This window comes from Macaca thibetana, chromosome 19 (genome assembly GCF_024542745.1).
Source record: "Macaca thibetana thibetana isolate TM-01 chromosome 19, ASM2454274v1, whole genome shotgun sequence".
Classification (NCBI taxonomy): domain Eukaryota; kingdom Metazoa; phylum Chordata; class Mammalia; order Primates; family Cercopithecidae; genus Macaca; species Macaca thibetana.
Window position 1 is genome coordinate 3,795,115 of NC_065596.1, and position 22,457 is coordinate 3,817,571.

General features: G+C 41.5%; 1 protein-coding gene across 1 annotated transcript in view; it reads right to left on the reverse strand.

Annotated features, from left to right (window-relative positions):
• LOC126942236 (zinc finger protein 431-like) overlaps positions 1–13,639 on the reverse strand; it is a 36,564-nt gene extending 22,925 nt beyond the window's left edge. Inside the window, 3 exon segments of the mRNA XM_050769595.1 lie at positions 11,721–11,813; positions 12,600–12,700; positions 13,480–13,639. Coding sequence (XP_050625552.1) covers positions 11,721–11,813; positions 12,600–12,644 — 138 coding nt within the window. The 5' untranslated portion in view covers positions 12,645–12,700; positions 13,480–13,639.
• Positions 13,640–22,457: the final 8,818 nt, after the last annotated feature.

Sequence of the window (22,457 nt, forward strand, 5' to 3'; positions counted from 1 at the left end):
CTACTCGGAATTCCCACAACCTGGGAAGTGGAGGTTGCAGTGAGCCTAGATTGTGCCATTGCACTCCAGCCTGGGCAATAAGTGCAAAACTCTATCTTAAACAAACAAACAGACCTGAGTTAGGCAGTGGACCCTCTGTAGAACTCTGTTCTCTATGTCACTGGGGTATTTCCAGTTCAGTTTTTCCTAAGCTTACCTAAGAGAAACTAAAATCCCAGAATTTATGTAATTTTAATCTGCCCTGTCAATGTTATAACATATAATAGTAAGCAACTTAAATCTCTCAAGGTTTTCTAGGATAATTTTATCAGATGATACATATGTATTCTTAGCAAGGTAAAAGAAACAAACAATAATAACAATTTTCCTGTCCATAAATATCCCTTCAGGTGATATCAGAAGTCACAAAAATATTTAAAAAGTGGCCCAAATAAAGCTGAAGTTATTTTATATGCATCTATTCATTATACTAATCATATAATGCTTACTTCAACCATGTACCCAGTTGCTAGTCTAGACTAAAAGTTCCTGGATGGTAGGGTTCATGACTGCTTCATCTATTTTTTTTTTTTTTTGAGACGGAGCCTTGCTCTGTCACCAGGCTGGAGTTCAGTGGCATGATCTCAGCTCACTGCAACCTCCGTCTCCCAGGTTCAAGAGATTCCCCTGCCTCAGCCTCCTGAGTAGCTGGGACTATAGGCACATGCCACCAAACCCAGCTAATTTTTGTATTTTTAGTAGAGATGGGGTTTCACCATGTTGGCCAGGATGGTCTTGATATCTTGACCTCGTGATCCACCCACCTTGGCCTCCCAAAGTGCTGGGATTACAGGCATGAGCCACCGCACCTGGCTCATCTATGTTTTGAATGATCATATGAAATGGAAGCAATTAGTTTATTTGTTTGAGTCACCAGACCTCCTCTTTGTCTTTCACCTAAGTACCAGGAAACTGGAGAAACTCTCATCTTGGTACCAACTAAAGTTACCTCTTGTATGAGGGGAGCAAAAAACACAGGATTACTTCTTTCTCTTATACTGAGAGAAGCAGAAGTACTCACTCTTGTCAGCCTGACACAGTTCTGCCCTGGACATCCTCAAATGTCTCAAAGATGCCTAGGTGATTGTGAGAGGGTTCTTAGTGATCCAAAGCTGAGGGCCTACTGATAAGCCAGGATGGAGAGACTCAGGCTGATTCTAAATAGAAAATGGAACTGCTCTGGTGGAGCTCCAGAACCTGGATCACCTATCCTGATTCATTCACTTTTGGGTAAGAGGAAGGACAAGAATATTCTGCTCCAGCATGACATTTTACAGGTAGGTATAGTTGTGGTTATCACGGCTCTGGATATTTTGTGGCCTTGATCTCTTACTCTTAAGATGCTTGTTTAAACTTAAAGATTCTGTCATCAGACTCTCACATAGGAGCCTCTCACATAACAGTAACAGGTCACTGAACAAGATCTAAAAAACTTAAAAAGCCACACTCTCAAAGGGGGGTTTCAGATGTCTATGTTGACATCTCACAATGCAGAAAATGCCTCCTGTTGGTTTTCTGTATATTCTCAATCCAAAGTCTGGCCCTGTCTTGTGAATCTCAGGCAGAAGCCAATGTTATGTGCAGATTCTAGGTGGGATCAACCTGGCTTGCATCCTTGGGTGTTACATCAAGTACAGTACAAAGGAAAAACCTCCTCATAGAGGCTGTTCTAGCATGCTGTGAGTAATATGTCTACCTAAAAAAAAAAAAAAAAAAAAAAAAGCTGAGGCAACATGAATATAAGTAGAGAGTTCATTTGGGCCACGCTTGAGGACTGTAACCTTGCAGCAAAGACACATCCTCCAAAGACTGAACAATAACAACAGCAACAAAACAGAATCCCTGAATAAGCCAACAAGTTTCAAAATTGAATTAGTAATAAATAGCCTAATAACCAAAAAAAGAACAGGACCAGGCAAATTTGCAGCTGAATTCTACCCGATGTACAAAGAGCTGATGTCAATTCTACCAAAACTATTTTAAAACACTGAGTAAAAGGGACTCCTTTTCAACTCATTATATAAGAATAGCATCAGCCAGGTGCAGTGGCTCATGCCTGTAATCCCAGCACTTTGAAAGGCGAGGCGGGCAGATCATAAGGTCAAGGGATTGAGACCATCCTGGCCAACATGGTGAAACTCCGTCTCTACTAAAAATACAAAAATTACCTGGGCGTGGTGGCCCAGGCCTGTAGTCCCAGCAACTTGTGAGGGTGAGGCTGGAAAATCGCTTGAGCTCAGGAGGCAGAGGTTGCAGTAAGCAGAGATTGTGCCACTGCACTCCAGCATGGCAACAGAGTGAGACTCTGCCTCCTAAAAAAAAAAAAAAAAAAAAAATAGCATCATTCTGAAACCAAAACCTGGCAGAGATAAAACAAAAAATAGAAAATTTCAGGTCAATATCCTTGACGAACATTGAAGAAAACATTCTTAACAAAATACTGGCAAACTAAATCCAGGAGAACATCAAAAAGTCAATCCAGTGTGATCAAGTAGGCTGTATCTCTGGTATGCAACGCTGTTTCGACATACAACAATTAATGAATGTTATTCATCATATAAACAGAACTAAAGACAAAACCCACAAGATTATCTCAATAGATGCTAAAAAAGTTTTCAAAAAAATTTAACATCCTTCATGTTTAAAACCCTCAACAAGCTAGGCATTGAAGGTACATACTTCAAAATAATGAGTCATCTATGACAAACTTAAAGCCAACATACTGAATGGACACAAGCTAGCATTCCTCCTTGAAAACTGGCACAAGACAAGAATGCCTTCCCTCAAAACTCCAATTCTACATAGAATTGGAAAGTCCTGGCCACAGCAATCAGGAAAAAGATTAAAATAAAAGGCATTCAGTAAAGGAAGAGAGGAAGTCAAACTATCCTTATGTTCAGATGACAAGATTCCATATCTTCAAAAACCCTAAAGTCTCAGCAAAAAGCTCTTTAAACTGATAAACAACTTCAGCAAAGTTTCAGGATACTAAATCAATAGCATCCCTTTACATTAACAATAACCAAGCCGAAAACCAAATCAAAAACATAATCCCATTCACAATTGCCACAAAAAGAATGGAATATCTAGGAATACAGCTAACCAGGGAGGTGAAAGATTTTTATAACAAGAATGACAAAATACTGCTTAAAGGAGTCAGAGATGGCCAGGCCCAGGAAATAGGGAGGTATCCCCACCCCCTACTGAGAAATAAGACTTCCCTTGGAATGAACTAACTCTCTCCTTTTTAGATCCAAGATCTGATGTAAAAATGGTACCCTTAATTTAGGGGAATCTGTTTTGTTTTCCAGCTCTGTTTACTTATTAGGCCATAAAAACTACTTGCTTTCCTGGCCCTGGGCTCCACCCTGAAATTAGTAACCCAATTAAGAAACTGACAAAGAAGCTCTCCTCCTCCGACCCAAGATGCCGAAAGGAAAGAAGGCCTAGGGGAAGAAGGAGGCTCCAGCCCCTGCTGTTATGAACAAGCAGGAGGCCAAGAAAGTGGTGAATTTCCTGTTTGGGAAAAGGCCTAAGAATTGTGGCACTTGGCAGGACATCCAGCCCAAAAGGGGCCTCACCCAAAATGGCCCCGCTATATGAGGTTGCAGCAGCAGAGAGCCATCCTCTATAAGTGGCTAGAAGTGTTCTTCTGCAATTAACCAGTTCACCCAGGCCCTGGACCACCAAACAGCTACTCAGCTACTTAAGCTGGCCTACAAGTACAGACCAGAGACAAAGCAAGAGGAGAAGCAGAGGCTGTTAGCCCAGGCGGAGAAGAAAGCTGCTAGCAAAGGGGACATCCCCATTAAGACCACCTGTCCTTCAAGCAGGAGTTAACACTATCACCACCTTGGTGGAGAAAAAGAAAGCTCAGCTGGTGGTGACTGCACCTGATGTGGATCCCATCGAGCTAGTTGTCTTCTTGCCTGCCCTGTGTCGTAAAATGGGAGTCTCTTACTGCATTATCAAGGGGAAGGTAAGACTGGGACGTCTAGTCCACAGGAAGACCTGCACCACTGTCGTCTTCACACAGGTTAACTGAGAAGACAAAGGTGCTTTGGCTAAGCTGGTGGAAGCTATCAGGACCAATTACAATGACAGATAGGATGAGATCTGCCATCACTGGGGAGGAAAGGTTCTGGGTCTCAAGTCAGTGGCTCAGATCGCCACACCCAAAAAGGCAAAGTCTAAAGAACTTGCCACTAAACTGGGTTAAATGTACACTGTTGAGTTTTCTACACATAAAAATAGTTAAAATAATACAAACTTTCCTTCAAAAAAAAAAAAAGAAACAAAGAAAAACTTTACAACTACTGAATCTTCTGTCTTTGTATTTACATGTGTTGTGTGTGTGATATGAAAGAACTCTGATTAATTGGTTTAAAAATAATAAGAGCTTAAATCAAATATTTTGTCAGAAAAGTAAAAAGTGTAACACCTTTTAGTTCATGTGACAAGTAATCTTTTGGATATAAAAACAGTTTTAAAGATCATTGGGAAAACAAAAATGTCTTCAAAATATAAACATTTGATCTAAATTATATAGGTCACATATTAGATTTACCAAATACATAAAGGTCATAAATTGGTTCTTTGACTTTTAAAAATTGTTCAATTCACCTATCTTGAAGCCAGTAGATTCTAAATAAGGCCTTGGGACATATGAATTAGCCATGCCCCCTAAATATACAAAGGCTATAAAGAAAAGAGATTTCATATAAGAAAAGATGTTGTACAGTAAATTATTAACCTAAAATAAAATGACTGGTTATTTAAAAAGAGGAATGTTTAGGACAAATCAGAAAGCCCAAGCATATTGTAGATGGTCTGTATAAGTTATGAAATAATTCACTAAAGGAAATTTATGCAAGAAATGTTGTACAATTTAAAGGTCATTAGGCCTCTTAAAGATTTCTCAAAATGCCACTATGACTGTTCACTGTACAACCTGTCTGCTTTATAGCTAGGTAAGGCCTGGTACACATCAAGTTAGCCACACCCCCTAACGATTAATACACTGGAGTCAGACCTTATTACACTTGTGTCTGTGTCCTAGACTCCATGCCTAGTATGTAATTAAAATCCCTTACTTACCAAGGGTTTCATCAAAAGTAAAAGTTGCTAAGAGTTAACATTGTAACATGTAACTTTGACTACTAAAAAACAGTTTTACATGTAAGGAATTCAGAGAAAGTGAAATGTGTTTTTGATAAAAGGTTATAAGAAGACACGGAAATGTGGATTTTTTTTTTTTGCCTAGATTAAAAGGTTAAAGGAATGTTTTTAATTAGATAGAATAAAACTGAAGGTTTAAACAAACTGTGGAAGATTTGCTAAAATTTAATTGCAAAATCAATTCTGTGTGTGAACATACTGACTAAAGTTAAATGGATATTATTCAGTTTTTCTAGAAATTGAACATTGAGATAAAAATGACAGGTTTCTCTTAAAGCACTGATCTACTCTTTAACAACAAGGACTTTGTGAAGAGTTATACAAGGTTTATGAGAATATTACCTTATGGTCAAACATTAAAATTAGATTTGTCTATAAAGATTCATTAAGAGGCTGTGCATGGTGGCTTGTGCCTGTAATCTCAGCACTTTGGGAGGACAAGGTGGGCTGATCGCAAGGTCAGGAGTTCAAGACCAGCTTGGCCAACATGGTGAAACCAGTCTCTACTAAAGATACAAAAAAATTAGCCGGGTGTTGTGGTGTACGCCTGTAATCCAGCTACTCAAGAGGCTGAGGCAGGAGAATCGCTTGAACCCAGGAGGCAGAGGTTCCAGTGAGCTGAGATCATGCCATAGCACTCCAGCCTGGGCAACAGGGCGAGACTCAATCTCAAAAAAAAAAAAAAAAAAAATTTAAAAAGACTCATTAAGAATTGGTTTGACAACAGACACATGAAAAAATGCTCATCATCACTGGCCATCAGAGAAATGCAAATCAAAACCACAATGAGATACCATCTCACACCAGTTAGAATGGCAATCATTAAAAAGTCAGGAAACAACAGGTGCTGGAGAGGATGTGGAGAAATAGGAACACTTTTACACTGTTGGTGGGATTGTAAACTAGTTCAACCATTATGGAAAACAGTATGGCGATTCCTCAAGGATCTAGAACTAGATGTACCATATGACCCAGCCATCCCATTACTGGGTATATACCCAAAGGATTATAAATTATGCTGCTATAAAGACACATGCACACGTATGTTTATTGCAGCACTATTCACAATAGCAAAGACTTGGAATCAACCCAAATGTCCATCAGTGACAGATTGGATTAAGAAAATGTGGCACGGCCGGGCGCGGTGGCTCAAGCCTGTAATCCCAGCACTTTGGGAGGCCGAGGCGGGCGGATCACAAGGTCAGGAGATCGAGACCACAGTGAAACCCCGTCTCTACTAAAAATACAAAAAATTAGCCGGGCGCGGTGGCGGGCGCCTGTAGTCCCAGCTACTCAGGAGGCTGAGGCAGGAGAATGGCGGGAACCCAGGAGGCGGAGCTTGCAGTGAGCCGAGATCGCACCACTGCACTCCAGCCTGGGCAACAGCGTGAGACTCCGTCTCAAAAAAAAAAAAAAAAAAAAAGAAAAGAAAATGTGGCACATATGCACCATGGAATACTATGCAGCCATAAAAAAGGATGAGTTTGAGTCCTTTGTAGGGACTTGGATGCAGCTGGAATCCATCATTCTTAGCAAACTATCACAAGAACAGAAAACCAAACACCGCATGTTCTCACTCATAGGTGGGAACTGAACAATGAGATCACTCGGACTCAGGAAGGGGAACATCACACACCGGGGCCTATCATGGGGAGGGGGGAGGGGGGAGGGATTGCATTGGGAGTTATACCTGATGTAAATGACGAGTTGATGGGTGCAGCACAGCAACATGGCAAAAGTATACATATGTAACAAACCTGCACGTTATGCACATGTACCCTACAACTTAAAGTATAATAATAAAAAATAAATTAAAAAAAAAAAAAAAAAAGAATTGGTTTGACATAAATAATACACAAATATAATGGTAAAAATTTGGCTCATTTAGCATAAAAATCACACAGAAAAGACTGTCAAATGTGAAATCATGTTTGACTATTTTTGGACTATGTTTGTGTAAATATGTTATTGGTATGTGTTCCAAAATTAAGGAAAACTCCTGTAATTCTAATATGACTAATATAACTAATATGATAATATAACTATCCTCAGTCTGAGTCAAAATACAACATTATTTTATGTCTCTTCTAAGAACATGCTGACTTCATGGTAAAACATCATTAATAATCACAATCATTACATAAAATTATTGTATGACACAGAGCTAACCAAATTTCCTTATCAATCATGGGTTTTCTTTTTGTTTGTTTTTCACTATGACTGCCCTAAGACTTTGTCAGCCAGACAATTATCTTGTGTTGATACTCTTCAAAAGATGATTCATAGTTAACTTTGACAGATGTTCTATTTTTTTTTTCTTTCGAGATGGAGTCTTGCTCTGTTGCCCAGGCTGGAGTGCAATGAAGCAATCTCAGCTCACTGCAACCTCTGCCTCCCAGGTTTGAGTAATTCTCTTGCCTCAGCCTCCCAACTAGGCTGGGATTACAGGCATCCACCCCACGTCCAGCTATTTTTTTTAATATATATTTTTAGTAGAGACAGGGTTTCACCATGTTGGTCAGGCTGGTCTTGAACTCCTGACCTCATATAATCCACCCGCCTCAGCCTCCCAAAGTGCTGAGATTACAGGCATGAGCCACTGCGCCGAGCGACAGACGTTCTTAAATGCAAGTTTGTGATAACTTTAGAAACTGTGACATTAGAATAGAGAAAAAACTTACAGTAGTCATCGAGAACTGGAATGTTCATGACTATCAAACGGAACAGGAATTAACTGAATGGACGGAACTAATAGAAGACTAAAGTAATATTTTCTGACTTCGCATAAAATGTCACTGATCCTTTGTTTTGTTCAGGGTCAAGAAAACTCTGACTAGTTAGGTAAAAATATTATCACCCCTATTTAGCATGAAGCAGTTACAGAACATGGATCTTCATCCCTCTACAACCCTTAGGATTAAGTGCGCCCTTGTGAAAAAGACGGGGGAGATGTCAGAGGAACCAGAGCAAATCTATCTTGAATAGGGGCTGGGTAAAATAGGGCTGAGACTAAATGGGCTGCATTCCTGGATCGTTAGGCATTCTAAGTAACAGGATAGGATAGAAGGTCAGCACAAGATACAAGTCATAAAGACCTTGTGGATAAAACAGGTTGCAATAAAGAAGTCAAATAAAACCCACCAAAACCAAGATGTGACGAGAGTGACCTCTCATTGCCCTCACTGCTACCACTCCCACAAGTGTCATGACAGCTTACAAATACCATGGAAACATTAGGAAGTTATCCTATATAGTCTAAAATTGGGAGGCATAAATAACCCACCCCTTGTTTAGCATATAATCAAGAAATAACCATAAAAATGTGCAAACAGCAGCCCTTGGGCTGCTCTGCCTATAGAGTAAGCCATTCTTTTATTCCTTTACATTCTTCTCTTTTTTTTTCCTTTTTTTTTTTTTGAGACAGTCTCACTCTGTCACCCAGGCTGGACTGCAGTGGCACGATCTCAGCTCACTGCAACCTCTGCCTCCTGGGTTCAAGTGATTATTTTGCCTCAGTCTCCTGAGTATCTGGGATTACAGGTGTGCATCACCAAGCCTGGCTAATTTTTACATTTTTAGTAGAGATGGGGTTTCACCATGTTGATCAGGCTGGTCTCAAACTTCTGACCTTGAGATTTCTTAATACTTCCTTTTACTTTACTCTATGGACTCACCCTGAATTTTTTCTTGAGCAAAATCCAAGAACCCTCTTGGGGGGCTTAGATTGGGACCTCTTTCCGGTAAGAACTCTGCACATTTTCCTCTTTTTCCAATTAAAAGAATCAGCTGAATTTGTCTTCAGTGGGCTAAATAAAATTTTTCACAGGCTCCAGAACTTTGAACTATCCTCAGTCTGAGTCAACATACAACCTTATTTTATGTACTTCTAAGAACATGCTGACTTCATGGCAAAACATTCTCTGATCTAAAATCTGATTTTTCACCCTTCATTTGCCATTCCCCTCCCACCTTCTCTCTAATCTTGTTTGCTCCTCCCTAGGAAAGGAAGCCCTTGTCAGCCTAAACTTTCCAATAAAAGTTTTTATAATTGGTAGTTCTTCCTGTTGCAATACTCTTTTGGAATTCAATTTTTTTTAACATAAATCTAACTTTGTTTGATATCTAAGTCTAGAAACTGCCTCAAAACAGTAACAACATCATCAGTAAGACCCTGTCAGTCCCCTTTCATCTTAACCCTAACTGCCTTTGCCTGTGGGTCTCCAGCTTTCCAGGGTTGTGTCAGCAGAAAGGCTTCTTCCATGGCTAGGGTGAGCAGGCTGGACATCTGCAGGGGAGGCTACCCAGAAAAAAACTACAATGGCCTTTATTTGTTTCTTTGTTTTTTTTTAGATGGAGTCTCGCTCTGTCGCCCAGGCTGGAGAGCAGTGGCGCGATCTTGGTTCACTGCTAGCTCCGCCTCCCAGGTTCAGGCCATTCTCCTGCCTCAGCCTCAGCCTGGCTAATTTTTTAGTATTTTTAGTAGAGACGGGGTTTCACTGTGTTAGCCAGGATGGTCTTGATTTCCTGACCTCGTGATCCACCCACCTCAGCCTCCCAAAATGCTGGGATTACAGGCGTGAGCCACCACGTAGGTGGGTCTTTAATAACCTCCTTTTGCAGCCTCAATATTAGCCTTAGCTCTTAGTCACTGGGCTCAAGCTTTAATTTCCATGTTAGAGTTACTCACTTGGTTTTTGAAATTATGTGTTTGAAAAATCCAGCAAAATTACTCAAACATAGGGAAGGAAATTTTAAGGTACTTACATTTTGTACCTCAATAAGAAAAGCAAAAGTATCTATTCCTTTCAGTCAACATATCTATTATTTTATTGTTTTCATTAAAAACCACATAGTAAACAATTAGTCATACGGGAACACTTCTAGGTGACACCAAGTTTCATCTCATAAAATTTAGCATGAAACTCAGAAATCAAGATAACAGGATTTTAATAGAGATACTCACTGTCACAAATTTACCCTGCAAAAAGAGGAACTGATATTTTCACGAATCTATGTAACTCACCAATTATCTACCATATTATCTCATGGAAATGTATTCATTCTCTACAGTCAAAATAGAATAGAGATTTTCCCCTATTCTTTTTTTTTTTTTTTTTTTTTTTTTTTTTTTTGAGACGGAGTCTCGCTCTGTCGCCCAGGCTGGAGTGCAGTGGCCGGATCTCAGCTCACTGCAAGCTCCGCCTCCCGGGTTTACGCCATTCTCCTGCCTCAGCCTCCCGAGTAGCTGGGACTACAGGCGCCCGCCACCTCGCCCGGCTAGTTTTTTGTATTTTTTAGTAGAGACGGGGTTTCACCGTGTTAGCCAGGATGGTCTCGATCTCCTGACCTCGTGATCCGCCCATCTTGGCCTCCCAAAGTGCTGGGATTACAGGCTTGAGCCACCGCGCCCGGCCCCTTCCCCTATTCTTTTCCTTGGTAGCTAGCATTCTAAAAGCTAAGCCTTGGAATTCTGTTTGAATGCACCCAGCCAGAAAAAAAAAACACACCTGAGAAAACCTGTACAAAACTCACTCTGGGAAAGAAAAAGGTAAATGAGAATTTTTAACAAATGGAATATAAAATTAGATATTAATTTTTTTTAAACCTACCTCTTTTATGCACTTTATAAATATTTTCCTACCTGCCAGGCACAGTGGCTCATGCCTGTAATCCCAGCACTTGAGGAGGCCGAGGCAGGCAGATTATCTGAGGTCAGGAGTTCGAGACCAGCCTGGCCAACATGGTGAAACCCCGTCTCTACTAAAAAAATACAAAAAATTAGCTGGGTGTGGTGGTGTGTGCCTGTAATCTCAGCTACTTAGGAGGATGAGGTAGGAGAATTGCTTGAACCTGGGAGGTGGAGGTTGCAGTGAGCCAAGATCAAGCCACTGCACTCCAGCCTGGGCAGCAAGAGTGAAAGTCTGTTTAAAAAAAAAAAAATGTCCTACCTTTCAAGCCCTACTAATATAATGCAATTTACAGCTAAAAAAGTGAGGTCAAAATAAGTAAACAAATATTTTCAAGGTGACAAACCCAGGGAGTGGCAGTGCTGATTAAAAAACAAATGTGTGTCTGACTCATGTTTCAAGTCGGGCCACTCAATCACTTGAGAGATTCTTCCACCCACTCCGACTCACTTATGTGCTCATGAACCACCCATTCAGGAGACACTGCAGTATTTCTCAGAGACTGCTCCAGAGGTATTTTACTTTGCAAATTCTTACACCATCTCACTAGAGTCAAGTTTTTTTTCTGTTTGTTTTGTTTTTTTCTGGTCTTTTGGGATACTATTTTATCTGCCACAAATTTTTCACTTTTTAACACTATTTTTCTTCCACTATATTTATTTCATTATCTTTCTGCCCCCTTAGACAATCCAGGGGGCAGAAATTATTTCTGGGTTTTCCTCTCAGCTCCAGCATCTGATTGGCTGACCAGCAATGTGTCCCCAAGAAATGAAAGCTGGGTTGGGTGTAGACAATTTTAATGTCTCAAGAGATTACCTTTTCAAAATAAGAGTACACCAGAAGATTCCTCTCAGCCGCAGGGCATCCACTTGCTCCCTTGAGAGGATACATTCCAGACCTCAGGTCTTCCTATGGAAGAAAATAAACCAGAAGCTGATATTCACTAGGCACTTTAGCTAACATAACCACAGTGGATATCTTGGTTTATCCCCAGACAGTACTGAAATCCATGACCAGAAAAAAACTAAAAGGTTCCTAAGCACACATCACCCCATAAAGTTTCCAAAGGAAAACCTTGACCCAAAAACATTCTGACAAGATCTCTGTGCCTAGAGAAGATTCAAGGAGAAGAGGCACAGAGAGCTTTTACAGTACAGTGTCAGGGGATTATTCTTTGCTTTCTTCTCATGGGAAATAGTTACAGATAACAAACCTTTTAAAAAGCGTCATTTAGGCCGGGCGCGGTGGCTCACGCCTGTAATCCCAGCACTTTGGGAGGCCGAGGCGGGCGGATCACAAGGTCAGGAGATCGAGACCACGGTGAAACCCCGTCTCTACTAAAAATACAAAAAATTAGCCGGGCGCGGTGGTGGGCGCCTGTAGTCCCAGCTACTCAGGAGGCTGAGGCAGGAGAATGGCATAAACCCAGGAGGCGGAGCTTGCAGTGAGCCGAGATCGCGCCACTGCACTCCAGCCTGGGCGACAGAGCGAGACTCCGTCTCAAACAAAACAAAACAAAACAAAACAAAAACAAAACAAACAAAAAAAAGCGTCATTTAATGCTTTGTCAAAAGATAATTCATTAAAATACGGTATAGAAAAGTACACTAAAAGACAAATAGGCGATAGCGTGAATTAGGGAGGAAAAGCTGGCATTTGGAAACACCAGAAGGAACTGGAAATTTAGTATCTTACTGCAAGCCAGTGATGCTGGAGAAACGGGGAATGGCGGTTAGACATAAGAACCTGCTTGGGACACAGGTGAAAAATGCAGCGGAAAATCAGCTCCCCATGGACTGTGAAAATAATTAAAAGGCAGGCAATTAGACTGAGGTGTCTCTAGTCTCTGGGTTTCTACTAAAAAAAAAATCTAACTGAAGTGCATTTTTTAGTAAATTACTGCATTGAGAGAAACAAAATTCAGCCTTAACCAACTATAAATTGCCAGTTAACCTCTGATTACACAATCAGGAAATTTTCACTTTTATTGTACAAATTAAGAAACTATGTAACTCTACCTAACCAATTACTGAATTTGGTTTTCTTCATCATGCTTTTTATAAAAGTCTTTTCAAGCCCCGCCCATGAACCACAAATTACAAACCACAGCTGGGAGCTTCATAATTTTTGAATCACTCTTTGATTATATTATTTAATGTTTTTGTAGTGACTCTCATATATTTTTAACAGAAGGCAAGAGGAACCGGGAGCCCCACGGAACAAAGCTCTTCCCACTCATGAACCCGCACCCCAAGTCGGAATTGTCCCCTAAAGACCCTCCCGTGGTCCCTGCACAATCTGGGAAAGATGCGGCGCTGCGGGGGCAGAGCTGCCCAGAGAGGGCTCCAGGCCAGGGCACAATCACTGCACAAGGAAGTGACAGGACGCCCGGGGTACCGACTGTCAGCGCAGCCGCCATCTTATGGCTGGGACTGAGGCCGAGCTGGGCAAGGAGAACTCGGGGCGCAGACTGCGGAGCTGACTGCAGGGAGGCCTGAGTCCCGCCACAGCGGCTTCCCACCGGTTACAACCAGCCCTTCCCCTTCTCTCGGGATGTCCGACCCAGCACTCTCACCATTTCTAGGCTTTCAGGGGGTCCCGGTGTCTTAGCTGTGAGTCTCCCAATACCTGCAGGTCACAGGGTCACAGAGGCCGGGCCTCTAGGAGAAGAGGACACAGAGCAATGAAGGCAAGACCTGGAGCTCAGGCTGCAGTGAGAGACAAAGGCCCCGCCACATCCCGGAAGCCGTCCTGTCCGCTCCAGCTGCGTGCCTGATTGGACGGTTCCCAGTCTAGCGTCGCTGATTGGATAACGTTTAAAACCCCACCCTCTCAGGCCCTGAGTGACAGAAGAAGCGATCAGATGCTGGGCTGAGTGAAGAAAGAGTGACAGTCTTGGCTGCAGCTTTCTCAGGTAGGGCTTCCTCCTTGAGCTGAGCCAGGCCCACCCCAGATGGTATTTGCATTTAACCTTGTGTGTAAAGTCACATGCATTTATAAATAACATACTGTATGCCTATTCACAAATGAAAAGAATATAATAATTATTTTAAAATTTCGGATTTTATAACCTTCCCGGCTTCTGGTCTTTGAGCAGGCAGGCTGAAATTTTAGAACGGAGGTAATTTTCTGAAGTAAAATGTGAGCCACATGTAAATTTTAAATTCTCTAGTAACCAAACTTTTAAAAGAAAAAAGGAACAGGTTGAATTGAATTGATTGTAACGATTTAATTAACCCAAAATATGAAAAAATTTTCATTTTAATATGTAAGAAATATGTGATTATTAATAAAGTATATAAATATTTGAAACGAAATCTTTGAAACTAACTCTGTGTTAGCACATCGCAGTTCAGACCAGGAACATTCCAGGCACCCAGGAGCCACACATGATCAAAGCTTCCACATTGAAGTGCAGCTCTGATGTCAGGGGATAAAGGGCCCCAGAGAACCTTTTCTGCCAGAGGTGAAGGCAGAGCCTCTCTCTACCAACATCTCCCTTCAGTTCTGAGGGTGGAAGAGATAGTGGCCATGGAAAGAGCAGAGGGCAGCAGAAATAAAATAACCACAAGAAGACCAGTGATGGCCACCTGTTGCCCATTTTCTTTCAGAGATCAGACAGTGAACAAAGAACGTTGGGGATAATAAAACTCGATGTCTTCAGATCTGTCCACGCTCTTGATCTCAAATGTTTAGATATGGAGAAAATAGATTAAAGGCAAAACTTATTTTGCTATTGGCCTTGGCCCTAATGGGGCTGTAGTTATCTGTTTTCTACTGTAGTGTGTGGGACTATGCAGGTATAAGCGCCAATCACATGCATACATGTCTACCTGTATTTCTGCATTACTCAACATTCTCTTACAAGACATCCAACTTTAAATCAGGGGAAAAAATCAGTACCTATAGGGTGCCCACTGTTAGAAGGTAACTAATAATTAACCTGTCATTGAATCCTGGCATCCTATCTGCACTGGGTACATGTATTAGCCGTTTAAGCATAACAAATCATCCAGAACTTATTAGTTCATAATTGAGATGTTCAGCCATTTAGGCTAGGCTGAGTGGGGTCATTATTCCGGTCTCAGCTGAGCTCCTTGAGGTATGTATCATCAGCTGCTTGTTGACTAGCCAGCTGTGCTTCTGGGGGTGAGATTTTAGTTCTGGGACTGTCAACAGGGGCACCTTGCTTCTCCTCCCCATTGTATCTTATTTTCCAACTGGCTAACATGGCTTTATTCATGGAGATGGCAGCATTCTGAAAGAAAAGCAGAAGCATTCAAGACCATTTGAGCCTGAGCCCCAAACTAGCCCTGTCATGTTCGCAAGTTTCTACCACCCAGAGACAAGAAGGCCAACCATATCTAGGGTTTGGAAAACAGATGCTGGATCTTGATGGAAACAGCTGTAAATGCACCTGACAATGGGCACGGACACAGAAGGGATGAAAAATTGCCACCATTTTGCAATCAGTATCATTCTACTTTTTTTCCATATGTGGTTCGTAGAACTCTTCTACATCAAGCAACTTGTCCAAAGACCCATGGATACTAAGTGGCTGGGCTGAAACTCAGGATTAACTCTGACTCCAAAGCCCATGCACCTCCATAGAGCACACTACTAAAGTAGCTACCCTGCCCTAGACCCTTGAAATCCTGGAGAGTGACACTTCTACAAAAGAAGCCACATTCCTTTCAGATTTGTGCTCAGTACTGTTTATCATTGGGAATAATCATCTCAAGAAATTGTAGAAGGCCGGGCGCGGTGGCTCAAGCCTGTAATCCCAGCACTTTGGGAGGCTGAGACGGGCGGATCACGAGGTCAGGAGATCGAGACCATCCTGCCTAACACGGTGAAACCCCGTCTCTAGTAAAAAAATACAAAAAAACAGCCGGGCGAGGTGGCGAGCGTCTGTAGTCCCAGCTACTCGGGAGGCTGAGGCAGGAGAATGGCGTAAACCCGGGAGGCGGAGCTTGCAGTGAGCCGAGATCTGGCCACTGCACTCCAGGCTGGGTGACAGAGCGAGACTCCGTCTCAAAAAAAAAAAAAAAAAAGAAAAATTGTAGAAGCACTAGCTGGCTCATACCTGTATTTTTAGCACTTTGGTAGGCTGAGACGGGAGAATTAGGTGAGCTCAGGAGTTCCAGTTCAGGCTGGGCAACATAATAAGATGCCATTTCCATGAAAAATAAAATAAAATTTAGCCAGACATGGTGGTGCATGCCTATAGTCCCAGCTACTTAGGTGGCGGAGGCAGGCGGATTGCTTGAGCCTGGAAGGTGAAGGCTGCAGTAAGCCGTGATTGGTTACACCACTGCAATCAAGACTGGGTGATCGAATGAGACCCGTCTCAGAAAAAGAAAAGAAATTGAAGAAGCATTTTGAAAAGAGATAGAATAATGTAAGGAAACAGCTGAGGGATGAATTTAGGAAATCGAGAGACCAACAACACATTATTTATATTTCATCATAGAAAAAAAATTGAAAACTTTTAAAAGAAAAAAAAAATTTTTTTTTTGAGACCAAGTCTTGCTCTGTTGCCCAGGCTGGAGTGCAGTGGCGTGATCTCTGCTCACTGCAATATCTGCCTCCTGGGTTCATTGATTCTCCTGCCTCAGGCTCCCAAGTACCTGGGATTACAGGTGCGCGCCACTATGCCCAGCTAATTTTTTTTTGTATTTTTGGTAGAGACGGGGTTTCATCATGTTGGCCAGGCTTGTCTCGAACTCCTGACCTCGTGATCCACCCGCCTCAGCCTCCCAAAGTGCTGGGATTACAAGCGTAAGTCACCGCGCCCAGTCTAAAAGAAAAAAACTTTAGAGAAATTATATTTAACAGAGTTTATTTGAGCGTAGAATAATTTGCAAATTGGGCAACCTGTGAATCCAGAGCAGGATCAGAGAGACTCCAGCACAGCCACATGATGAAAACAGATCTATGGACAGAAAAAAGCAAAGGGACATACAGAAAATGGACGTGAGGTACAGAAACAGCCAGACTGACTGCAGCTTGGGATTTGCCTTATTTGAACATGGCTTGAACACTTGATGTTATTTTATTAGTAAAAACACAGTGGTTGGTACAATAATAAGTTACAGTCTATTTATATATCCAGCTAGGTTTCAGTTTACTATGTACCAAAAAAAAAAAAAAAACCTATTGAGCAAAATTGAACAGGAAAGGGGGCAGCTTTAGGCTATAATTAATTTAACCATTTCTTGTTTTTGGTCATCTTGTCAATTTTGAGAGATAGACCAAAACTTTATACATTGATATTATGTTGTCACCCTAAAAAATGTACTTATTTAGTCTCAAATCCCACTGTAAAATAGCAGAACTATGGATTTTTTAAAGTGGAAACAAGGATTTCTGGTAATTATTATTTTTTAAGGGTTACAGTAGAGGAGTTCTCCTTGTGTTGCAATCTGCTCTTTAAAATTTAAAAAAAAAAAAAAAAAAAAGACCTGCTTTAGGATCTACCTATTTTCTTTTTTTTTTTTTTTTTTTTTTTTTTTTTTTTTGAGACGGAGTCTCGCTCTGTAGCCCAGGCTGGAGTGCAGTGGCCGGATCTCAGCTCACTGCAAGCTCCGCCTCCCGGGTTCACGCCATTCTCCAGCCTCAGCCTCCCGAGTAGCTGGGACTACAGGCGCTGCCACCTCGCCCGGCTATTTTTTGTATTTCTTAGTAGAGACGGGGTTTCACCGTGTTAGCCAGGATGGTCTCGATCTCCTGACCTCGTGATCCGCCCATCTCGGCCTCCCAAAGTGCTGGGATTACAGGCTTGAGCCACCGTGCCCGGCCGGATCTACCTATTTTCTTAAATTTTCAGTTTAATTATGTCACATTTAGCATGAGTGACTCCATTTTGGTTTTGTTTAGGCTGTTTGGGCCTAGTGCACAAGATCAGTCCAGAATGATGGTCTACAATTTTGTGTTAAAAATTCTCACATTTTGGTTAGGGTCCCACACAGGTCACAGTGTGACCAAAACTCAGGGTCTTAGTGCATCTCCCAGTTTCCATTGTTTTCAGTTCTTGTTCTTATCAGATAATTCACAGGTTATGTAGAGTATCTTGTAGAGCCAAAATGCTTTTTTTTTTTTTTTTTTTTTGAGACAGTTTTGCTCTTGTTGCCCACGTTGGAGGCTGGAGTGCGGTGGCGCGATCTCTGCTCACTGCAACCTCCACCTCCTGGGTTCAAACATTTCTCCTCTCTCAGCCTCCTGAGTAGCTGGGATTATAGGTGCCACCATGCCCGGCTAATTTTTAGTAGAGATGGGGTTTCACCATGTTGGCCAGGCTTGTCTTGAACTCCTGACCTTGGGTGATCCACCTACCTCGGCATCCCAAAGTGCTGGGATTACAGGTGTGAGCCACTGAGCTCAGCCTCAAAATTTTTTTTTTTTTTTTTTTTAAGCTCTTTAAAAAAATGATGGGAACATGTCAAAGGCAGCCAGACTGAAAGAACTCCCAATGGTTCAATCTGGAACAATAAAAGCATCCAAATGAGTAATTAAAACACTGACCTATAAAATAAATCAAGTCAAATCAAATAAATACCCATGCATTCACACTGAAATAAAAATATTTAAATAAACAAACAAACAAAAAGGAGAGGGCAAATACTTTTTACAGAATTCCAAATACTAATCAACATAGATAAAATGCTAAAGAAATCATCACAAAACCACCACAGTTATTATTGTATCCAAGGCTAACTGAGGAGTGTAAAAATTGTAATTAACACTTAAAAAATAAGCAGTGTACGGCCGGGTGTGGTGGCTCACGCCTATAATCCCAGCATTTTGGGAGGCCGAGGCGGGTGTGTCTCAAAAAAAAAAAAAAGCAGTATATTTGCATAGCACCAAAGTATCTGACTAAATTGTTCCCTTCATTTTTAAAGCAACCTATGACTAATAAAAGCAACAATTATGACTCTCTATTATTGGATTTATAATACATAGATGTAAAATTGTAACAGCAGCACAAAAGCTCGAAGAAGAAAATAGAATTTTTCTGTCATAAGGTTTTTATATTTTACATTTATGAAAACCATGTAGTACTGTATTATGTTATATAGTATTATGTGTTATGTTAAAGATGTACATTGTCCTCTAAAGAGGACTACTAAAGGGGGATGAAAGGGAGGGGGGCAAGGGTTGAAAAACTACATATTAGGTACTATGCTTACTAGCTGGATGCAATATTCTCATGTAACAAACCTTTAAATGTAACCTCTGTATTTATGATAAAAGTTGAAATTTTGAAAAGGACACATATTGTAATCTCTTGAGTAACAAGTAAAATAATGCAAAGATGTGACACATGCTGATAAAGAATTAAGTTAAATATTAAAAAATATATGTGTAAAAGCATTCATGGAGGTTTTAATCAAAATAGCTCAAAGCAAGAAACAGCCCAAATGTCTATCAATAGGAAAATAAATTCACACATTCTAGAGCATCCACACAACAGAAAACTACTCAGAAATATAAAGCAGCAGGGTGGGTGCAATGGCTTATGCCTGTAATCCCAGCTACTCACTACTCACTCAGGAGGCTGAGGCAGGAGAATCACTTGAACCCAGAAGGCAGAGGTTGTGGTGACCCGAGATCGTGCCATTACACTCCAGCCTGGGCAACAAGAGCGAAACTCCATCTCAAAAAAAAAAAAAAAAAAAAAGGTTTTCTCAAGCGAAAAGTCTGATGTTATAACAGTAGCTAAAAGGATATTAAGAAATATGTTTTGCTCATAGGATATTTCTAAAAAAGTCTCCAATACTAAAGGTGCTTATTTCACTAGGCAAGTTATAAAACTGTTAAATACGGTATTACAGATGCAATAGTTTTTTATTTTATTTTTTTTTCTTTGAGACTGAGTCTCACTCAGTCACCCAGGCTGTAGTACAGTGGTGCCATCTCAACTCACTGCAACTCCCACCTCTCAGATTCAAGCCATTATCCTGCCTCAGCCTCCTGAGTAGCACGGTGGCGCCTGCCACCATGCCCGGCTAATTTTTGTATTTTTAGTAGAAACGAGGTTTCACCATGTTGGCCAGACTGGTCTTGAGCTCCTGACCTCAAGTGATCCACTTACCTCAGTCTCCCAAAGTGCTGAGATTAAAGGAGTGAGCCACTGTACCGAGCCCCGATAAAACAGTGTTAAGCAAAGCTAACTAAATGAACTGGATTTCTATTGTAATTGAGATTGATGACAATCAGATTCACTGAGAGTGAAAAAAATGTGTTGACTATTATAAAATAGTCATTGGAAAGTTTACGCACCTGATGATAGAACCTCATGTATCTTCTGCTACTGAAGTATAATATGACTAAATGCAGCAAAGCTTCAGTGCATTATGGCAAAGCATATTTTTACCAGGTAAAGAATGCTTTTAATGGTCTACTGACTGAGGACAGTAAAACTCTTTATAATCTAGAACCCAGAGATTGAGTCTACCTGCCATCTACACTGCAGCAAGACTTCAGGACCTCGAACCTTGGGTTGATAATCTCATGACTCAGAAGGGCCCCTGCAAACATTGGAAATTGTATACCCATTGGAGATCTTAAGGTAAAGCTAACCAGTAAAGTTTCTTCTCAAGAGCAGATGGCAACATTAATATAGATAGCTTTTTTTTTTTTTTTTTGAGACAGAGCCTTGCTCTGTCATCCAGGCTGGAGTGCAGTAGTGTGGTAATGGCTCACTGCAACGTCTGGCTCCGGGTTCAAGCGATTCTTCTGCCTCAGCCTCCCGAGTAGCTGGGACTACAGGCACGTGCCACCATGCCTGGCTAGTTTTTGTATTTTTAGTAAAGTCAGGGTTTCACCACATTGGCCAGGCTGGTCTCGAACTCCTGACCTTGTGATCCACCTGCCTCGGCCTCCCAAAGTGCTGGGATTACAAGCGTGAGCCACCGTGCCCAGCCCAGATAGACTTTTTTTTTTTTTTACAAGATCAAAAATGAAGACATCGCTGCTATCATACACTCTTTGTTTCTTTTTTTTTTTTTTTTTTTTTGAGACAGAGTCTCACTCTGTCGCCCGGGCTGGAGTACAGTGGCCGGATCTCAGCTCACTGCAAGCTCCGCCTCCCGGGTTTACATCATTCTCCTGCCTCAGCCTCCCGAGTAGCTGGGACTACAGGCACCCGCCACCTCGCCCGGCTAGTTTTTTGTATTTTTTTTAGTAGAGACGGGGTTTCACTGTGTTAGCCAGGATGGTCTCGATCTCCTGGCCTCGTGATCTGCCCGTCTCGGCCTCCCAAAGTGCTGGGATTACAGGCTTGAGCCACCGCGCCTGGCCCATACACTCTTTGTTCACTGTTTTTTTCTTATGACTCTACAAATGACAGAAATCAAAAACGGTCTCTTGCGTGCACCCATGGCACACACTTGTATGTAGAAGATTTTGGCCAGACGCAGTGGCTCACACCTGTAATCCCAGCACTTCTGAAGGCCGAGGTGGGCAGATCAGCTGATGTCCTGTGCAGTTACTCCAGGAGTTCAGTCAACACTCGAGAAAACCCATAACCACAGCCAGACAATTAGGGCCAAGGCCAAATAGCAAAATAAGTGCTTTTAATCTATTTTTTCCATATCTAAACTTTGGAGTTCGAGAATGTGAACAGAACTGAAGACATAGTTTTTTTCTCCTGTGGCCCCATCGCCCTTTGTTCACTGCTTAATCTCTAAAAGAAAGGTGGGCAACAGGTGGCCAGCAGTGGTTTACCTGTGGCTATTTTATTCCTGCTGCCCTTAGCTCTTTCTATGGCCACTATCTGTTCCATCCTCGGAACTGAAGAGAGATTTTGGTAGGGAGAGGCTCTTCCTTCACCTCTGGCCCTTCACAACACTGACATCAGAGCTTCCATGTGTGGCTTCTGTCTGCCTGGAATGTGCCTGGTCTGAACTGCAATGTGCTAGAAAGGTAAAATATAGAGTTAGTTTCAAAAATTTAGTTACAAATATTTATATACTTCATTAATAATTACATATTCCTCACACATTAAAATGATATTTTGGATATATTGGATTACATTGTTGCAACCCATTCAACCTGTTCTTTGTTTCTTTTTAAAGTTTGGCTACTAGAAAATTCAAAATTCACATGTGGCTCACATTTTCAGAGGATTACCTCCTTTTTAAAATCTCAGGCTGCCTACTCAAAGGACCATAAACCAGGAACGTAAAAAAGCTGAATTTTTTTTTTAATTTTTATTTTTTCGTTGAGACGGAGTCTCGCTTTGTCACCCAGGCTGGAGTGCAGTGGCATGATCTCAGCTCACTGCAACATCTGCCTCCTGGGTATAAGTGATTCTCCTGGCTCAGCCTCCTGAGTGGCTAGGATTACAGGCGCATGTCACCAGGCCCGGCTAATTTTTTTTTTTTTTTGAGACAGAGTTTTGCTCTTGTTGCCCAGGCTGTAGTGCAATGGCACAATCTTGGCTTACTGCAACCTCCACTTCCTGGGGATTCAAGCGATTCTCCTGCCTCAGTCTCCTGAATACCTGGGATTACAGGCATGCGCCACCAAGCCCAGCTAATTTTGTATTTT